At 54.2% G+C, this 20337-nt stretch overlaps 6 protein-coding genes across 6 annotated transcripts; all 6 read left to right on the top strand.

The window, feature by feature from the left end:
- Positions 1–82: 82 nt before the first annotated feature.
- On the top strand, positions 83–754 carry UV8b_02122 (uncharacterized protein; the record flags this gene model as incomplete). The annotated part of the gene is made up of 1 exon (XM_043139620.1): positions 83–754. One exon carries the CDS (start codon positions 83–85, stop codon positions 752–754), a length of 672 nt encoding a protein of 223 aa, XP_042995554.1.
- Positions 755–3743: 2989 nt separating this feature from the next.
- Positions 3744–4559, top strand: UV8b_02121 (uncharacterized protein; the record flags this gene model as incomplete). Its single annotated transcript, XM_043139619.1, has 1 exon — positions 3744–4559. One exon carries the CDS (start codon positions 3744–3746, stop codon positions 4557–4559), a length of 816 nt encoding a protein of 271 aa, XP_042995553.1.
- A 1776-nt stretch (positions 4560–6335) lies between these two features.
- On the top strand, positions 6336–8105 carry UV8b_02120 (uncharacterized protein; the record flags this gene model as incomplete). Its single annotated transcript, XM_043139618.1, has 1 exon — positions 6336–8105. The coding sequence occupies one exon, from the start codon at positions 6336–6338 to the stop codon at positions 8103–8105; it is 1770 nt and encodes a 589-aa protein (XP_042995552.1).
- Positions 8106–9428: 1323 nt separating this feature from the next.
- On the top strand, positions 9429–10133 carry UV8b_02119 (uncharacterized protein; the record flags this gene model as incomplete). The annotated part of the gene is made up of 1 exon (XM_043139617.1): positions 9429–10133. The coding sequence occupies one exon, from the start codon at positions 9429–9431 to the stop codon at positions 10131–10133; it is 705 nt and encodes a 234-aa protein (XP_042995551.1).
- Positions 10134–10832: 699 nt separating this feature from the next.
- On the top strand, positions 10833–12251 carry UV8b_02118 (uncharacterized protein; the record flags this gene model as incomplete). The annotated part of the gene is made up of 1 exon (XM_043139616.1): positions 10833–12251. The coding sequence occupies one exon, from the start codon at positions 10833–10835 to the stop codon at positions 12249–12251; it is 1419 nt and encodes a 472-aa protein (XP_042995550.1).
- A 1292-nt stretch (positions 12252–13543) lies between these two features.
- Positions 13544–16849, top strand: UV8b_02117 (uncharacterized protein; the record flags this gene model as incomplete). The annotated part of the gene is made up of 21 exons (XM_043139615.1): positions 13544–13594; positions 13665–13686; positions 13883–14008; positions 14133–14165; positions 14218–14348; positions 14406–14475; positions 14536–14649; positions 14742–14924; positions 14981–15186; positions 15252–15391; positions 15446–15486; positions 15556–15599; positions 15658–15696; positions 15810–15855; positions 15912–15947; positions 16010–16119; positions 16177–16213; positions 16318–16350; positions 16444–16529; positions 16644–16716; positions 16830–16849. The coding sequence occupies 21 exons, from the start codon at positions 13544–13546 to the stop codon at positions 16847–16849; spliced, it is 1641 nt and encodes a 546-aa protein (XP_042995549.1).
- Between the last annotated feature and the right edge of the window lie 3488 nt (positions 16850–20337).

The following is a 20337-nucleotide window of genomic DNA, read 5'->3' as shown; positions in this document are numbered from 1 at the left end:
TCGGCTTGGAAGCACAAGCTTTAAAAAGATGATGGAAGTGTGAGTCAAGAGTCGAGGCATGGATCCCGCTCGCTTAAGGACCATGGAAGAGCTCCCAATAGAGCCGTCCGGATTATTCATGCACATCGACTTCATCTCTGCCGAATCAGAAACCCAGCTGCTTCGCATCTTCTCAGGCCTGGAATGGCCTCCGCTCCCCGGCAGACGGTCCCTCCACTACGGATACACCTTCAGTTACAAGACATTCGGCATAGATGAAGACGTTCCATTCAAACCGTTTCCAGCCTGGCTTCATCCCCTGCTGCCGCGGGGCGAGCGTCGCCCTCCCGACCAAGTTTGCCTTCAGCACTATCCACCAGGCGCAGGCATTCCACCTCACGTCGACACCCACAGCGCCTACGATCAGCTGTACTCGCTGTCCCTCGGCTCGCCGGTTCTCATGCAGTTCCGCGATGCAGAGTCAGGCAAGAAAATCGACGTGGATCTGCCAGCCAGGAGTATGGTACGATTGAGCGGAGATTCGAGGCTGCACTGGACCCATGGCATCCGAGCCAGAAAGACTGACACCATGTCCGACGGTACGGTGCGGCCAAGGCGAGACCGTTGGAGCATCACTTATCGATGGTTGCGGCGTGGCGCGATCTGCGATTGTGGTGATGAAAAGCTGTGTGATACCGCGCAGCGACGCAAGGGCATCGAGAAGGAGTACAGATGGAAAAACGGAGTCGGAGGTAAAGACCAAGGTCCTTCATAGGTGGCTCCAATGACAAAACAAGGCTTTCGGGCTACTCCCAGTCGTCCGTCTAGTCATCAGTCCCCGGATTCAAGACGGACTTGGACATCTCGAGGGAAACTTTACCTGATCGCCACCCAGTTGCTTGCACGCGCATCCAGGCAGGTCGTGTGTTTCTGTTGCAGAGCTGTCTCACACTTGCTAACTGTCGAGTTTCCTTGTGGTCATTGGAAATCGCCGAGGAATGAGCAAATCTTGAGGGGGGAAGATGTAATCGCGCTGCCAATCGTCATTCCTAGCGTTGCAGTTGTATCTTCCTACGGCAAGCAAGCAAGTGCTGGCTCGCTAGCGGAAGGAATACCCTCGGAGATGAGAGCTTCCCAACGTCTAGTACAGATTACACCGGCGACTCGGGCCTGAATTCGACGAAGGCCAGGATCCGTTGGTTGCTTTTGACCTTATTGTCAAGAGTGGCCTCGGGCGATTATCCCCGTCAATAAGTCGCTCATCAGAAAGCCCTTGTTTTCCATGTGCATTGTGCGAATCAGGGCGTGCGCTATTGCTGATGCTTCCGATGAGCAACGCAAGGGTTGGCAGGTACACGCACATGCGGCGAACAGACGCTTGGATAAATGGCAGCCCTCTCGGGGCAAATCCGTGGTAGAAGGTTGTGATGGCGGCCTGGGATGAGCTCGCGGCCAGTGGAGCGATTCAAGATCAAATCACACAAGACAGCCAACTCCTCATTCACAACAAGACGATGGACCCGAGTTGTCATGGTTTGAGGCCCATCCCACTTCCTTCACATCCGGTAGCGTGGTTGTCAATGGGGCTCATCATTATTCAAGGCGCTCAAAGAGAGACAAGAGACAATGAGATGGGGATGAGGAACGCCCTCCATGGACGACTTGTGATTCAAAACAGCACCTCGGCTTGCGACAGTCGCGGTTGGTTGGCTTGACCGTATCAACAACGGAGACTGCGCATCGCATGGTGGTTGCCATTTTCTAGATCCATGTGATGCCCGAACCATTGGGAGCCGCCACAGCTGGACCTAGGCTCTTCCCTGGTCAACCTGGTCAAACTGGCATCTCAAGGTGTCGAGACAGAAGATCCTTCCCGCGCCAGGGTCCTACCAACGTGATGGGTTCCAAAGCCTACCGACGCGACTGCTCAACCCAGGTCAGCAATCCCAACGGCGAAGCACCTCAACCGCAGAGGTTCTTTCCAGAAATACCGCCTACCAGGATCCACGATGCGCAGGCATCCCTCGGGACTGCGCTGCTCGGCCAACAAACCATCGCCAACGTTCCACCATGCCGACGCACCGAGCGCCAGCCCATCCGGCAGATTGACCCCCAACGCCCCTCAATAAATATCAATAGTCAAGCCACTGCAGTACAATTGAATCCGCCCAAAAGAAAAACAGAGACGTCCAAGCCGTGGACGAGCTCCAGGCTCGTTACACCACCCCAAGCAACTACCACGGCGACTGCAGCGTTGTGCATACAGGAGATTAGAGCCCAAGGATACCCAAATCCAGCGGCCGTAAACTCGTTGAACCCGTCCGTCCCTAACGCAGGGGGTCCACGCCCCCGGCCACATGGCCGGATTACGTACTGGTCATTTCCTTCTATTGTCTGCTGCGCTCTCCGCAGGTATGACATGCGTGAGATGAATAGATGAGAGCTGATGAGAGCCACGTGCACGCCATGGAGAGCTGGGCTACCTTGCTGCCGACCCTATTGTCTGAGATGTCTATTGATCAAGTCGTCTGCAAGATTTCCATGTGCTCAGATACTCGGCACTCTGGAGTCCGCACCCAACATTGCGATTCTCATTGGACATGGCTTCGGACAGACTCGACCGACAGAGTGCCCCGGTGCAAGGGACCGGGGGCCGACTATTGGCTCACCCGCAAAGGCGAATAGCATCGCGAGATTCGTGGACCCACTTTCCTATTTGGGGGTTGAATAGCCTCAACATCAATAAGCATTGAGTGAGCACGTACGTACTCTGTAAACGAGGGCAAGTAAGCTACGAGATTGGCTTTGCTCACAATAGCGGCTCCGGAATGCGTTGGATGCGCCAATTTCTGATTGGTCGCTGTCTGTTTTCTCCCCTTGCAATGCACCTGCGTCTCCCATGCGCGCGAACTCAGGGCTTGGTAAGGCAGGGATCAAGATACTCTCAACTAACTCTTTGCGTACAATCTCGGAAAGCTGTCGCGATGTACCCAAAGGCGTCCCTTGGATATGGCGAGGTGTTTGATTCATGGTGGATCACGACTGGATCCATCTGTTTACTGTCAAAGCATCGAGTACGGCGGGATGCCCATTGCAGAGCGTGCTGTATTGCAAACACATCCTTGTTTGTGCGTTCCCGTCGATTGTTGTCCTTGGTTCGGAAATCGGATGGCCGGAAACAGATGCGTCCTCCCTTGGTGCTCGTCTTGAATTGTCACTGGAAATGGAGATATGAATCCTTGTCATCCATGTGGCTTACATCCACGCCTGGCTAGGACAGCGTTAACAGACGCCACGAGGAGGCGAATATTCCCGCCTTGAAAAAGAGAATAGCCGCCACGTTAATCGGGAGGTTAATTCTCCACGGTGAACCAACAAGAGATAACGGCAGGGTTTGTGTAATTGGTGAAGGTGGTTGTAATTGTGCAGCCCTCAAGGAGCTCGCACCTGGCAGCTTACGGCCACGCCTCTCACCACCACATGTTCTTGACAACGCCTATTGACCCTCTCCATCAATGGTGCAGTGGCTTCACACGCTCCAAGGCGACCATAGCGCTGCTGGACAACCCTTTCGCGGCCGCAGAGTCTCGGCCTGACCACATCTTGGTGTCGACCCGGACCAGGAAATTGATAAAGATAGCATCACGACCCGGGAAATGGGAAAAGAATCCCCAAGCGAATTCTCCTGCATGACCTCAACCCATAGCTGAGATTCTTCCCTGTGAAAGAATCAGAATCGTTGCTCCAGAAAACGTTGTCTCGATATGCACTTGACACCACTTCTTGTTACTCTTGCTGCTGTGGGAGCCCACGCTGCCCCGGCTCCAGCCCCGGCTCCAGCCCCGGCGCCAGCCCCGGCCCCTGAGCCATGGTGCTGGCGACCCGGTGAACCCTGCTGGAAAGTAAAGAGAGCAGCCGACGCCTTTGCCGAGTCGATAAAAACTTCTGGCCTTCTCAAGGCCCGTACGCCTGAGTCGTCCTTCAGCAACGCACCTGGAGGTGCCGCCTACGCTGCGAAGCGTTCAGTCAACGAGCTTGCGCATCTCACCGCCTTGACGACCAGAAACCCTGACGAGTACTACAGGAGCCTGGAGCTTGAGGCAAGATTCGCTCCCGACAATGGCCAACATGAGAAGCGAGGCCCGTCGCCCTGGTGCGACCGGCCCGGAGAGCCATGCTGGAAGAGAGACCCTACCAGCGACCCTGCCAATGTCAAGGACAAGCGCTGGTGCGACCGCCCAGGGGAGCCATGCTGGAAGGTCAAGAGAGCAGCTGAAGCTGTTTTGAAGGAAGTCCGAAGCGAGAAAGACAAGCGGTGGTGCGATCGTCCCGGGCAACCATGCTGGAAAGTCAAGAGAGAAGCCGCTGAGGAAGGCGGCGATGCCAAGGGCCAACCAGACCATCTCCCCTTCCATCCAGGCCACTATCCTCCCGAGTGCGGCAGCGAAAGCATCGTGTGCTTGAAGAAGCGCGAGGCGAATCCGGAGCCATGGTGCTGGCGTCCGGGTCAGCCGTGCTGGAAGGCCAAGCGTGACCTCGACGCTCTCGAACTGGCTGCGCGAAGCATTGTTGAGAGCTGAAGCCGTTCAAACCGGGAGGGCATGGCTGCGATTGACTTTTGACTTCTGAGTTGTATTAGTGGATTTGCCCAGATCATTCTGGGATTGCCCGAGCGCAACACTGGCTTTCCAACTTTGATGATGTATTTTCCTTTTTTTGGGTATGGAAAATTGGGGGCACGGAGAATTGGCTGAGGAAAATGACCAAAAACAGATGGAAAACACCGCGCTACGTCTGCGTTTTGATTTACTTTCTTCTTCATGCATTACTTCTCTCGCCGCGCGGCAGGCGCGAGCGTCTTTCTTAACGACGGCCAAACGTACAAACCCGGCGGAATGGGGTTTGGAAACGTCGTGCACCTCGCGCCATCAAACAACCTGGCCAAACTCCCGCAAGGGATCTGTAGCAAGCTGCAAATGGCGACGACAAATGGGTGCCTAGATGAATGTGTAAACACTAAAAACCAAATATACGGTCAATGGTAATACCATGTTTCAACCATCGTCATCATGCAAGACCTCATCGAGTGACAAGGCAACGTGAGTGACATGGGCCACCCTACGCGGCAACGAACTCTACAGCCAGATCCAGGCACACATGAGTGCCATCGACAATTCCAGCACATGCACCGTCACCGTCACCGTCATCACTGGCCACAGCTATATTCGCTCGGAGTACAACTAAACGCTCGATTCGCCATGCCTCCAGCAGGCACAAATCGAACTGGGCACTAGCTGAAGCATTACATCAGCATGTTCGCTCAATCATTGCGATCCTTCCCATGTGGCAATTGCCGGAAAGCACCGCACCCAAGATTGTTCGTTTTGATCTCCGTGTCGTCCCTCAATCCCCAGCAGTCTTGGGCACAGCTGTGAAGCGCACCTCGGGCCAGCATACGGAAGGGACTTGAACGTGTTTTTTGCGTTGTTCATAATTTGAATGGAGAAGAAGAAGAAGGAGGAAAAGGAAAAGGAAAGGGAAATTTCTTTATTTCGGAGTGGTGGGGCGCTTGGCTGATAAGTCTGGCCTGAACCTTCAGGCGTCAACAGTTTCCTCTTGCGGCGACCCTGAGGCTGCTGTCTGGTGGTCGCGAGTGCTCGATTTCCAGACCAGGCAGGCATCACCGAGATAAAGATGCACACAGCTGCTGGTGAGCATCGCCTATGGTGCCGCTCTTGCCGTTCTACTGATTATCCCAGCGCGTCATGACAGCTCCTTCTCCTTCAAAGTCGGGCAAAATGAATCTCTTCAGCATACCAGGCTCCCTTAGGTAGACTTCCAAGCCTTGTATGTCTCCTCATGGCCCAAGACCAGGCTTTTTCTTATCCAATCACTGTCAAAGAACCCCGGCAAGATCGCCTGGCACATCCCTAGCTTGCTAGCTTCAATGAATTGTAGCGAAACTGCTAGCGAAGCTCCTCTTCTTTGCAAGCTGCAAGTTGCGATACTGCGGCGGACGGGTTTCTAACGAGACCCTTTTGAGAGACCCGGCAGTTGTGGTTTGTGGCGATGCCTGCTGCTGTCTTGAATTCGTCTGCAATTGGTCTAGTCTACCCCGTAGCTCCTTCCAGCTCCGTCAACTAGGTAGCTTGCAATCTTCAGCTTGCTCACCTCTTTCTTTCCTCGAATCGCCGACAAGTCTCGACAAAAACGCCTCGGGTTTATCCGTTGGAAGGTACAGATAAGCACTCCTGCAAGTCGACCGAACAAAACATGCTCGGCTTGTGGGACGCGTTCTGCTGCCAAATGCACATGTAACTAACTATTCCCAATATCAGCCCACTCTTGTGTCCACCATGCCAGATCATCGGCTATCACAAAAGCTGGCCCAGCTTAACCCTTTCAACCCCAGTGAAGACGATGAGGACAAGGGTGAGGTAATAGTCATCGAAAGCGTTGGTGGCGGAGGTCGCAGCACCCGCAAGGCTCGGTACGACAAAGAGCAGCTGCGGGTTGGCAAGTCGCTGCGATCATTCTTGGCCAGGAACGGCATTCTGTCCGAAGAAGATGCCGGTGTTGCGATCGAGGAGTCCACACCGGCTCTGCGAAACCTTCTGGGAAAGTCCCATTTCAGTGTCCCGTCAGCCCTGCTGGATCGATCCCGGCCACTGCCAGAGTACTACATCAGCTCCAGTCACAACACCTATCTCACAGCTCATCAGCTCTATGGATCCTCGTCAGCCTCCGCCTACGAAACTGCCCTGAAGACGGGCTCACGATGCGTCGAGATTGACGCATGGGACAACAGCGCCAACCCAGATGAACCCAAGGTTACGCACGGATTCACGCTCGTGTCACATATTCCCTTTCGTGCAGTATGCGAAACCATCCGCATTGTCTTTGATGAAGAAATGGCCGTGGCCGCAAATGACGGCAACTACACAGTAGCGCCCATCCTTCTGTCTCTGGAGAACCACTGTGGAGGCCACGGCCAGAAGCGGCTTGTGGAAATTATGAAGGAGGTGTTTGGCCACAGACTCTTGGCAAAGCCTATTCGTCAAAAGGGACATCGTGAACAAGAGACACATGATGTCCACGTAACCTTGGCTGACTTGGGTGCCTGCATTTCCGTTATTGTTGAGTACCACTTGGTCAGCGAGGAGGGAGAGAAGCCAGAGAAGCGAGACTCGTGTAGTGAATCGCCATCCGACGATGAGACGGAGGATGCAGAAATAGAAAAGGCGCGCAAAGAGTACCAGAGAAAGAAGAGGGAAACCGGCACGGGGGCCATCATTTCTGAACTGGCGGAGCTGGGCGTATACGCGCAGTCAGTCAAGCCCGTCGACAATTCGTGGTATGACCCCGGCGCTTTGATCAACGGCCCGCCTCACCATCTCATCAACGTGTCGGAGTCGGGTCTGTCGTCACATCTGCCCGCAGCATCGATTCCCATTGCAGCCCACAACGCGCGTCACCTCATGCGCGTCTATCCCAAGGGAACCCGAATTTCCTCTTCCAACCTGAAGCCGCTCAAATTCTGGGGCGTCGGCGCTCAGATCTGCGCCCTGAACTGGCAGACTTTTGGAACGAGCAATCAGCTCAACGACGCGCTGTTCAACGGCTCCGAAGGCTACATTCTTAAACCGGCAGCCCTTCGACAAGGTGGGAATGGCAACATCTTTACAGGCCAGAAGAAGAAGCTTTGCCTGCACGTGGCTGGTGCCACGGACGTGCCCGTCGACGAAGACCGAGAACCGGGCTCACTGAGGCCGTATCTTAGCTGCAACTTGTACAGTCCTGGGGATGTCGAAGGAGAGACGTGCAAGCGCAAAACGTCGGCGTACAGGCACCACAGGCTGGGAATCCTGCACCGCGGCGAAAACCCGCCCGTGACGGAGCCGATTTGGGATGAAACATTGGAGTGGGTCTATGACGACAATGAGCTCGTGTTTTTGAGAATCCTTGTCAAGAGCGACGATGCTTGGGCTAAGAATCCAATGATTGCGGTGGCTGCGGTTCGGTTGGCGTACGTTGTGCCTGGATGGAGCTTTATCAGAATGATGGACATGAAGGGAAGGGAGACCAAGTGCTCGATCCTGGTCAAGTTTGAGATGGAGCATGTGTGAGTGGGATGGTCGCCCTGAGTTTTTGTAATCATGGAAGAGTTGCAGCACCCAAGGAGAAATTGGCTCTCACCAATATTGCTTTTTGTTTTTCGTTGCTAGATGGTCTCCGCTAGTATAAAGAGTATCTAAAAGAAGGGTTCAATGCGAGCGAAGATGCCGGTCTTGCTGTACCACCAAGGGGGAAGGTTAAATTCGGCGCCGGTCTGTTTGCTTTTCCACGGACACGGCTTCTTTTTTCGCACCATCACTGCTGGCTTGGACGATTTTTTATTTTTTATTTTTTTTTTCGGAGCATAACTGGAACCGAAAGATGGGATGGACATCCAATTCTACCGCTTCCACACGATTAAACCCCAGCGAATTTAGAGTCAACCGGCCATCGGATGCTGCAAGCTGACCGACGAATATCCGGATGGATCGACCACTGGGGCTGAGATGACGGACTTTGGAAGAGGCGAAAAAGAGCATCTGGGTCGACTCAATCAGTTGCAAGGGTAAGCGGTGAGCAGTGAGGCAGTGAGAACTATGGAATTGATGTCAGTTAGTCAGATGGTAGCGAATCCGCTGGGATGAGCCACGGCCATTTTCTCTTCCTAGACCAGACCACATGCAGCAACTACAAAAGCGTTTCACTTGTCCACATACAGCGATGAGACGAACCCGTGGGTCCCCCAGCCTTTGGGCTCTGGTCATTGACTCATGTCGGTGCCGCACGAGGTTGTTGGGGTTGGGTGAAAACAAGGCTTGCAACGAGTCTTGCTTGTTTGGCGACTTGGGGATGATTGCATAAACAAGTCGGCAAGGCTCGGCTGCGTCCCTTGCATGTGCCGACTGTGCCGCCGTCGAGGACTGCCAACACCTGGCTGGGGATGCCTACCAGACGGAAGCTAACATTGAAAACATGCTCCGTACATGGGTCCGCCGCACTATGCCAACAACGACAACGACGACGACGACGACAACACGCATTACTCGACAGCGACGGGACAAACGCATCCGACAAGCGCATCTGACGGGAGAAAAAAAGAAAGGGACTTTGACCTGGCAGAGCTTCTTGGCCATACAAGATATCCCTAAATCCCCCCCGAGTCTGTACACACTTACTTTCACTTTGCAAAGAGGAAAAACCCTGCCGTTCGCGGGGCCTCGGGATTTCACCGTTCCGCAACTGCCACTTGCGACTTGCGACTTGCGACTTGCGACTTGCGACGCGGTGATTTCGAGCAAACGCCGGGTCGTGCCAAGCCGTGGCTTCACCTTCTCCACATTGGCAACATCATCGACAACATCATCGACAACACCATCGACGACATCATCGTCACAATGCACTTGTCTCAAACTACCCCAGGCTTGGAGCCTGGTGACAGGCCTGCCGATGCCTGTGCCGATGCCTATGCCGAAGCTGATCCCGACTACCCCAACGATTCCGACGACGTCGCCAACGACGAGGACCAAGACCACCAGCGCCGAATCCCAGACATGCCCCAGCCACAGAGCTATGGCAGCTTCGACGAGCTGTTCAGCCACCTGCAAGCCTGGGGCAGGCAAAACGGCGTGGCCTTTGTCAAAAAAGCCATGTCGCGCTACGTCAACGTGGGCGAACACCGCTGGCCGCAGTACGGCAGCTTCGTATGCAGCCGCGATACCGTCCGACCCTCCAAGTCCACCGGCAAACGCAAGTCGGCCTCTCACAAAGCCGACTGCCCGTTCAGGATGAAGCTGGTCACCACGAAGAAGCAGGGCAGTCTGCAGTGGACCTACAAGATGGTGAACCCGCATCACAACCATCACCGAACCCTCGACACGTCGGCAAACGCGATACACCGCCGGTTCACGGAGAAGCAGAAGAAGACGATTGCAAGCCTCTTGCAGACTCAGTCGCTTCCCGCGCGGGAAATTGACGAGATCATACGCCAAGAAGCCAGGAGGGAGGGGCTGGAGCTTCATTTCCATCGCAAAGACATTTACAATCAAATCGCGAGGAATCGCCGGAGCTTCAAGGCCTCGATTCTGCAAAATGGGGTCTGAGCCCGTCTTTCTGACCCAGGGACGACCAGACCGAGTCACGACCAGACCGAGTCACGACCAGACCGAGTCACGACCAGACCATGCGGTAAATGTAATAATGACGGTCAGTTCCAACAAACACAGCAGTTGCTCGGGGATAGGCAAGCATTTCCCTTACTTTGTCCTGGTATGGGATGGCGCACTTCAAAGCAAGCCGCTGTCGTCTCTTTCTACTTTTGAGTTCAAATCCCACCACCGTCCTCACCTACCTGAAAAAAGAGCATTGCCTTTGCCTCCACTAGCTCACAGGAGTGAAAAAGTCGATGCACAGTTTTTACAGCAGACCGATAGGCACCTCTACCTCTATGTTGACTGCAGAACCTCACCGCCCTCTTATTTTTTTTTCCCCTTCCCTTCCGGTTTTTATTTTTATTTTTATTTTTTTTTCGGCATTTTATCCTCTTATTTTTTTTTCCCCTTACACGGTTCAGGCCATCTTGAGAAGAGCTCAAGTGCTAGCATTGACTCGAGGCCCCGGTGATTGGCCGGGTTTGCACAGTGGATAACTGATAACTCGGGTGTTGTACCTTTTCATCTCCTAGGTACCTGCCCACACACTGCCTACCGGGCGGTACCTCAGGCACCTTTGCGCCCCTCCACTCCCACCGCCCCGTCCTTCGTCCTCAAGGCTCAGCTTTTGCATCGCCAACGCAAACAAAAATGCCAACATCCACAATTCGCCTGCGGTCCGTCGCGCACCGCCTCGGCCCTTCGCCGAGTAGTAGTCTGCGCACCACTCCTTCCCGCATCATCATTTCCCCCGGCGCCAAAAGGCAAGCTTCGACCTCGTCCAACGCCTCGGTCTATGGTGGGCGCGCAAAGGCGGTGCTGTTTGGAGGCGCGCTCGCTGCCGCCACGTGCGTGGCCTACCTTTACGTCACCGACACCAGGGCTTCCTTCCATCGATACGTCGTCCCACGCTTGATGCGAGTTTTGTTCCCCGATGCCGAAGACGCCCACCACTCCGGTACCAGGGCGTTGGAGACACTCGACAGATTCGGGCTTGCGCCCCGGGAGAGAGGCAGCTCGCTACGGACACCTGAACTTTCGACGGAGGTGTTTGGAACCCTGCTAAGCAATCCGGTTGGAATCTCTGCCGGCTTGGACAAGGATGGCGAGATTCCAGACGTTCTCTTTGGCCTCGGAGCCGGCGTCGTCGAGATTGGCGGCATAACGCCTCTTCCGCAAGCCGGCAATCCCAAGCCTCGCGTCTTCCGAGTGCCGTCCACCGACGGCATGGTAAACCGCTATGGGCTCAACTCAAAGGGCGCAGACCATGTCGCCAGGCAATTGAGGGAGAGGCTCGGCCGCTTCGCGAGGTCCTCGGGCGTGGCCGAGCAAGACGTTCTCGACGGGGCTGCCAGAGTTCCCCCCGGGAGCTTGCGGCCGGGCAGGCTTCTGGCCATCCAGGTGGCCAAGAACAAGGACACGGATGAGCGGGACGAGAAGGCCGTTGCCGACGACTACGTATACTGCGTTTCCAGGCTCGCGCGCTATGCCGACATCTTGGTCGTCAACGTGAGCAGCCCAAACACGCCCGGGCTTCGCGACCTGCAGGCCACGGAGCCCCTGACAAGGCTCCTCACCGCCATCATGGAGGAAGCAGCCCGGACGGACCGAAAGTCGCGCCCCAAGGTGATGGTCAAGGTTTCCCCGGACGAGGACCGCGACGCGCAAATCGAGGGCGTCGTCGAGGCCGTACGAAGAAGCGGCGTCGACGGCGTCATTGTCGGAAACACCACCAAACGACGCACCGGCGTGGTTCCTCGGGGCGTCAAGCTAGGCGCCAGGGAGCAGCAGGCGCTCATGGAGACGGGCGGCTACTCCGGCCCGGCCATGTTTGACCGCACGCTGGATCTGGTCGGCCGCTACAGAAAGATGCTGGACGCGCGGCCCTGCGGCCCGGACGAGCACAGCAAGACCATCTTTGCGACGGGGGGGATTACCACCGGGGACCAGGCGCTCAAGGTGCTCAATGCGGGGGCGAGCGTGGCCATGGTGTACACGGGCATGGTGTACGGCGGAGCGGGCACCATTACGAGAATCAAGAATCAGATGCGAAGCCGGCTGAAGGACTGATTGCCGGGGGCCGACTTTGCGGGACGGGATGGCGTCAAGAAGGAGTCCATCCGATACGGAGAAACAATGGGTTGCTTTTGGGGACCCCCCCTATCGCTAGGCTAGTTCCGTGATGTGGTTGTAGCGGCCGGGATGTGCTGTCCGGCCTATTGCAGGCTTCCATGCAGGACTTGGCTTGAATTGCACTTGACGTGATGTACGACGTACATGCCATGTGTGATGTAACCTCTGGTCCCTGCAGCTCCAAATTTCGTGATAGTATGTGGTGTAGAAAAGAAAAATATGTGCAGAGTAAAAGGAAGAAAAATGTGGTATGTAGCTGCTTATAGAAAAATAGGTGCGAAGGTACAAGTTCTATTTTAGGCTCTGCATTTCCATCATGTACACGTAAACAGAGCGGGAAAGGTTTTTCAAACATGCTAGTAATAAAGTGGGTCTTATATCTTTACATATATTTTTATATATAGTGAGTGACCTTTTGTATTTTTACTGCTCTAAAATCACGCACAGGTGACCGACCACACAGTATCTATAAAAATGCCATATTATCGGCTGCAATCACCCGCTACTTTAGTACCCCGCGCGCGCCCTATATATAATAAGATATCCCTCGATCGATTGCTAATCCTAATCAGTGCATCGTGATATAAATCGCTTCTGAGGCTATCGCGTGGGCAAAAGTCGTGATAATATATGTAGAGTTAGCAGGAAGGAAGAAAAATGCGGCAGGTCACTACTCATAGAAAAAGTGTATTATAGAGATATATGTATAAGACCTACTTTTATTCCTGGCATGTTTGAAAAACCTTCCCGCTCTGTTTACGTGTACTTCCATCATGCTCGGGTTTCGAACATGCCGGGAACGCTAAGCTTAAAATGCAGCTTGTACCTTACAGTAAACAGGCCGGGAAGAGTATTCGAACATGCCGGAGACGCTAAGCCTAAATTGGAGCCTGTCACTTCGCATTTTTTTTTTTCTAAATAAAAATGTAGCTAGTGACCGCATTTTTCTTTTTTCTACTACATGCAGACACCAGACATTTTTCCTTCTACACCACACCATCAACAGCCTTATCAACAACCTTATCAACAGTCTTGACGCAGCGGACAAGCGCACGCCCTGGCTTACTTCGCGGATTCCGCCGCTTCCATTTACCGCCGCAAATTTCTCACGCCGAGTTCCATCCAAGGCATCAATCGCATCACGAGAAGCGTCGACTCACATTCCCAAGCCGCCGCCAACGCCTTTCCTCCGTACCCGTGACCTTGAAAGCTGCCGTCAATTATCCGCCATGGCTGTTGGTGCTGCCGACGAGGCTAAGGCGCCCCATGAGTTATTTGATGTCAGTTGAATTGGTTCTCTACTGGATCATCGTCTTAGTCGTGCTTTATACTGATGGGTTTCCTCGCAAGACAATCCTCGTATTGGACCACGGTATAATCATCTTGCTTCAATCATCTCCTTCATGCGTACTACTTCTGTAGTAAATGCCTCGTTCACCAAGCGTCTCCCCGTGGCGGTTGATAGTAGAGGGTTCCCTTGCACCATCACTTAGACGAAATACCCCTGTTTTGTGTTTTACTTTTGCTTTTCCTTTTCTTTTTTGCCATGCTGACCAATAACATCCTAGGCTCCCAGTATAGCCATTTAATTCTCCGAAGACTGCGGGATATGGGCGTTTACTGTGAGATGCTGGCCTGCGATGTCAAATTTGCCAATCTCCCCTTTAAACCGAAAGGCATTATCCTATCCGGCGGTTAGTATCGTGTTTTTCCCGTGAATTTTCCTGTGATCCTCCTTCTCCGCGTGGAATGTGCAGGTGCGATTGGGGTTCGGTGGGTGTGTTAACCATGTGCCAAATTGCTAATCTTGATCCCTAGGCCCTGCCTCCGTCTATGACGCCGATGCTCCTCGTATGTCCGTGCTCAGCTTTGGTAGTGCGGGGGCTGTCTGACAAGTTTCCAGATGCCGACCCGGCCTACTTTAAGCAGACTGAAATCCCCCTGCTTGGCATCTGCTATGGTAACCAGTCTATCGCTTGGAGACTGGATCCCGAGAATGTTGTTCGAAGTGATCACCGTGAATATGGATCTGCTGTAAGTAGCCTCTTCCTGGCACCCCTTGTAGTTACGCACATTTCATAACCTGGACAGGAAATCAACATTCACCGTATCAACAGCCATGTCGATCGGCTCTTCGATGGCCTGGGCGAAAAGATGCAAGGTAGCATTTGAACTTTGACCCTCGCATCTGATGTGCAACGTCGTGCTGATGCTCGCGCAGTCTGGAACAGTCACAGCGATCGGCTGAGCCGTCTTCCCAAGGGCTTTGTGACAATATGTGATACTACCTCGGCTCCATTCTCTGGAATAGCAAGCTTGGAGCACAATGTCTTTGGTGGGTTTTCCTAGTCAAGACCCTCAAGAAGCATATCATAGCCGGTCGGCGGATTGGCAGTTCCAATACTTACTCGCCTTTGAAACGCGCAGGGCTGCAGTTCCATCCTGAAGTAGAACATACACAAAATGGCGCGAAGATACTTCGAAACTTTGCCGTCAACATCTGCGGCTGTCTGCCAAACTGGACAATGTCCAACTTTGTCGAGCAGGAGATTGCTCGAGTTCGTAAGCTCGTTGGCGACACATCACAAGTGATTGGAGCCGTGAGCGGAGGTATGGGTCACTCTCTGCTACTGCAGCAATATGTATTCTGACCCCCAGGTTTGCAGGGGTCGACTCGACCGTGGCGGCCCAACTCCTCAAGACTGCCATCGGAAGTCGTTTCCACGCTGTCCTCATCGATACTGGACTCTTGCGGCTCAATGAATCTCAAGAGGTCAAGGAGACTCTCCAGAAGCATCTCGGCATCAACCTGACCGTGGTCGATGCCTCCAAGCGCTTCCTTGACGCCCTTGCCGGCGTGACGGACCCAGAGGTGAGATTGGCCGTGTCCAGGTCCAGTCTGGGGGGTGGGGGCACACAACTGATGGTGAATACCAGCGTAAGCGAAAGATTATCGGCAGCTTGTTCATCGACCTATTCGAGGAGGAGGCGCTACGCATCGAGAAGGAAGCCGAGAAGACTCCCAACGCCGGCCCCGTAAGATTGTTTCTTCAGGGCACGCTCTATCCCGACGTCATGTAAGCATCGGGAGATCTGGCACGGGGACAAGTCACGCACTAATGCATCGTTAGCGAGTCAATATCCTACAAGGGGCCCAGCGCGACGATCAAGAGCAAGTTTTTTTTGCCTCGATCGAAAAACCCTTGCAACCATGCACGGCCGCTAACTTTGATTTTCTTAGCTCACCACAATGTCGGAGGACTTCCAGCGCGCATGATGAACGGAGTATGTTTCCACCGGCAGCCCTTTGTCCAAGCAGACCTGACTGACTTTCCGGGAATAGGAAGCGAAACTGCAGCTCATTGAGCCGCTCAGAGAACTGGTCCGTCCCCTTGTCCCGACTGTACTTGAAGGAATCCACAGGAATCCAGGTCTTCCTCGGAACAGAAGCGAAATTTGTTTACTCGCCTGTAAGCTGACTCAACTCATGTACAGTTCAAGGACGAGGTGCGAGCCATGGGAAGGCAGTTGGGAATTCACGGTCAGTACTATGGAATGGGTAAGAGAACTGTTGCACTGCGTGCTGACGTGAAGTAGATGATCTTGTCATGCGCCATCCGTTCCCTGGCCCAGGTAATCGCCGCCACTTGCTTCCCTGCAGTTTTCCCCCGCACTGACCTCGACCTCGACCATAGGCATTGCCATTCGCATCATTGGGGAGGTCACAGCCGAGCGCGTGGCTATTGCCCGCAAGGTCGACAACATCTTCATCACCGAGATAAAGAAGGCAGGCATCTACAGCAAGGTTCGTCATCCATCACGACTCCGTCTCACGCAGCTGCTAAACTCCACGTGAAATCAGATGGCCCAGGCGTACGCCGGCCTCGACACCAACAAAGGTATGTTGGACATCGTCGATCCCTCCCGCGGCTGACTTTGACCGGCAAGTCGATGCCGCCGGGTGCATTGTCTCTACAGTTCCATGTTACTAAGTGCGTGACAGCCGTTGGAGTCATGGGAGACAACCGCGTTTACGGTACGTTCCAGCACAGGATGCCCGTCATTCGGCATCATGTGTGCACGCCCCATTTCCATTGTGGGATTCACGCTCATTACCCTCTCTCTCCAGGCTACATCGTCATCCTGCGGGCCATAGTCACGACGGACTTTATGACGGGAGAGCCCTACGAGTTTGACTTTGCTCTCCTGAAAAAGGTACGTCTTTGCCGCCGCCTCCCCCCCCTTGCCGCAGATGCCCAAGCGGCGCCGTATCGGGGTTCCACAAAGCCAGGCCCGTCAGCTCCTGCTAACCGGAAACCCCCGCCGCAGATCAGCACTAGCATCGTCAACCTCGTAGACGGTGTCTCCCGTGTGACCTACGACATCACCTCAAAGCCACCAGGTTCGTGTTCCCCCCGCTGCTCACTGCTTGTCTGTTTTTGCACCTCAAAACGTTTCCGCTGGGTCTGTCGGACACGAGAAAAGAGGCCGCTCTTCAAAACTAACCAATCTCAGGGACCATCGAGTTGGAGTGAGAGAAGGCATGGCCGGTGGCGGGGCATTACCAGCAAATTCTGGGCAAAGATGCGAGACAGTCGGCATATATGAGGCGTACGGAGCAAAACCGTAGAGTGATACCCCTGTGGTGCAGTGGTTAAGCGCCAAGGGACCTTAAGTGTCAAAGTGATGGGGCTCATTGGAAGGAGTCTTCCTTACATACCTTGCATACCTGCCTTTGCCATTACGTCCCGTGGCACACATCGTCACATACAACACAGAGTCATTACGGATATACAGGATATCGCACAAGGCCACAGGGCCGCTACTATCAATAGCACATACCGGCACATACTAACAGTCGCTACAGCAGGGCCATATCAATCGCCCACATCTATCGCAATTGGCAGCAGTAGTCCAATCGCGATATCGGCCACCGCAGCTAGCCAATGGGACTGCAAATCGTATGCCTAATGGAAATAGATACCCGGATACGAGGCTCCACCGGGCCGCGAATATCGCTATATACAGCCAAGTGATGGCCAACGGCCAAGGTCGTAAGATTATTTCTAGAAGGCTAGGTAGAACTAATCGATACGGCGAGGCCCAATGCAAAGGAAATGTGGCGTATATACTATATAGGAAAATAGGAGGATAGGATATTATAATTTATTTAGGTAGCCTAGCTACCGAGCTAGTAGATGTCAATAACGATGCCCGATTTTATTCCGCCTAACCTATTTGCTACATTTGATTTTCAATCCCTAATTCTGCTGACTGGAGCATTTCCTGCGCGATGTATCTCAGCGACAGCCACAGCCAATGAATAATGTATCGGCCGGCCATTTCCAGCAGACCGTACGTAGTACGCACGGCCACTTACAACGGCTACCGCCGCACGGCAGCTTCCATCGCCACTGCCGTGGCCATCATGGCGGCCGCTTGTCTCGCTGTTATCGCTGATCGCCGGGCCCTACCTACCTTGCACGGCGGCTTCCACTATTGCGGCTGCATCTATTGCTGCATTTCTGCCAGCCAGGATGCACAGGAAGAAGGCGGACAATGGTGAAGGATGGAAACCAGCGCGGCTGACCGACGCTCGCTTATTCCAGCTACTTGTAGTGGGGAATAGGGGTAGTAGCCCTAAGGGGCCTGCGGTTCCCTCGGCTACAAGTCTGGTGGCGCATTTCAACGCGGACTTCGCCGATAACCCCTGCAACGGACACGAAAGCAGCCAATCCAGCTTCGCGCAAGCTTTGCAAGGGGGGGCTCCGCTGTCGGAGAGAACCCGCTATGGCGTCACTGTCTGCTGATCCCCTTTCCAGCTAAGCGACATGGGCCGAGGTCGACGACTCGGCCGGTCCGCAACCCGTACAGCAAGTAAGTGTACATGACGTCGGACGTCGACTCCCCTCTGTGCTCTGTGCTCGGGCGCCCCCTCCTTTCCCCACCTTGTGTTGAGACTTTTGTCAACCTTCCCCGCCAGCAGATGGATATAGATCGCCGGGACTTGCCGGCGAGTCGTCGTCTGTGAGCTGTTTCAACATGCCACGACGCATGGACCTCGTGATAGAGACCGGCTCCACGCATCGGGCAACTTGTCACGTTTCTCTGCAATTGTTACGCTCGCGGCTCAGTCAGCTTCAGACGCGGCGCGTGCTGGCGCCTCGAGAGCAGCGCCCCCGGGCGAGACGAGACATTGTGGTGCTCCTCGGCGAAACGAAACGCCCAGCAAAAAAAAACAAAAGCTTGAACAAAAGGCAACGACGGCCGGTGGATCCCAGTTCCACCCTGCATCTGCATCCTGGCACACGTAGGACTGCCCAAATTGACCGGTTTGCTCGACTTATCCCTATCAGCGCGCGCAACCGAGACCTTGCCAGCCGTCTGTCTCGAGGAGATAAATGACGGTCGGGTGATGATGACTCCCTTGCTGGGCACAAGAGAGGAGGAGTGGGATAGGCACACAGCCCCCTTTCCTTCTTTCGTCTACTCCGACCAGGAGCTCCGTCCGTACCCGGTACTTTCATTTCCTTTTGCCGCGGGGAACCCATTTTGGGGCCCCCTTGAGTATAACATCACATCACATATGGGGGAAAAAAAGGCGCCAAACCAGACATGGGTCCTTGACCAGGCTGGGCCTTTGTCTCGCGCTTGCACTCTGCCGTAAGGATGCAAGTCTGGATCCGTCACGGAGGCCTGCAAGTTTGAGATTACCTGGTAGTTGGTCGCAGAGTTATCAGGGACGCACGAAACAGTCGCCTTGCTGACGAGGGCCTAATCTGGGGAACCTTGGCGACGGCGATCGCAGCTATTGCCGGACCAAGGTCATGATCAACAGCGGCCTGCCTTTCGTCAGGGTACTCCTCCGTGCAAAAGGGTGCCTACCTCCTATCTACAGGCAGGCATATAGAAAGCTGCCCTGGCTAGCGCGATAAACAGGCGAGTACTATGGGGTCACCAGGGTGCTTGTGCTTGGAGGTATCCATAGTATATTTCTGCAAGGTTCTGTCTGGTTGGAGCTCGCTCTCGTGAAGAAGTCCGCTTTTGTCTTGTTGGGCCCCGTCCATTTGCTCAGCATGACTCCAGCGGCGCTCCCAACCCCGTCCTGTTTGGTTATTATCTACTCTGTCTGCTGGTTTTTAGGGGTTCAGCGCACGGATATGGGGAAACGAACCAGATTTTTCACAGCATGCAGTGGCAAGTTGCCACAGTCAACCCCCTCCCTCCTTGCAAGCCTGCCCCCCCTTCATTGACGAGTTCCACATGTGTCATCTCATCAACGCAGAAAATCCCACGTTTCCCAGCAGAAGCTCCGGACATGGCTGCGGGAACGCTCGTTGTTGTATCAGATGAGCGTCATTGCTGAACCAATACACTGAAACACACGACACACGGCACACGGCAGTCACCGTGGCCCCTTGGGTTATCACGTCACCAGACGACTGGCCAAGTTACAGCCCAATCGATAAGGAGGAAAATAGCCCTTGGGGTCGTCTCACCGCAACTAGACTCGGAGCCAGGACGCATGCCACTTGGGGTTGCGCGGGACGTTGCGCCACCAGTTAAGCGCTGGCCAAGTCGACCAAATGCAGAATTTAGACGCGAGCCTTTCAAAGCAGCGAAATGCGCTTTTTTTTTATGGCAATGCGGGATATTCATACCGCGTGTACCTGACCGTCGCGACCTCGTGGCCGCCTACGTTAGCCGGACTGTGGATTTGGGTTTAGGCTGCTGTCAGCCTTGTTGCTTTGGGCAGGGGGGGGGTGAGTGGGAGAATGCTAGGTTTATTGATATAAACTCGGGGTACCCAGTTGTACGTAGGGTCGCGCGCGTGGTATCATGTACCGGGAGGTCACTAAGTAAAGGATTTGATTGCTTTACTAATGACTGACTAACTAAGAGGGAAGAAAGGAAGCAAAAGAGGAATTACACGATATGGCCTTTTTATGCGTGCCGTAGTCACGTGCATCGGCGCAATCGGGCCGGGCTGCCCGCATGCCCTACCGGGCTCAGGGGTAAAAAG

This window comes from Ustilaginoidea virens, chromosome 2 (genome assembly GCF_000687475.1).
Source record: "Ustilaginoidea virens chromosome 2, complete sequence".
NCBI classification, from domain to species: Eukaryota; Fungi; Ascomycota; class Sordariomycetes; order Hypocreales; family Clavicipitaceae; genus Ustilaginoidea; species Ustilaginoidea virens.
The sequence above is the reverse complement of the archived record's forward strand: the minus strand, read 5'-3'. Positions and strand labels throughout refer to the sequence as shown.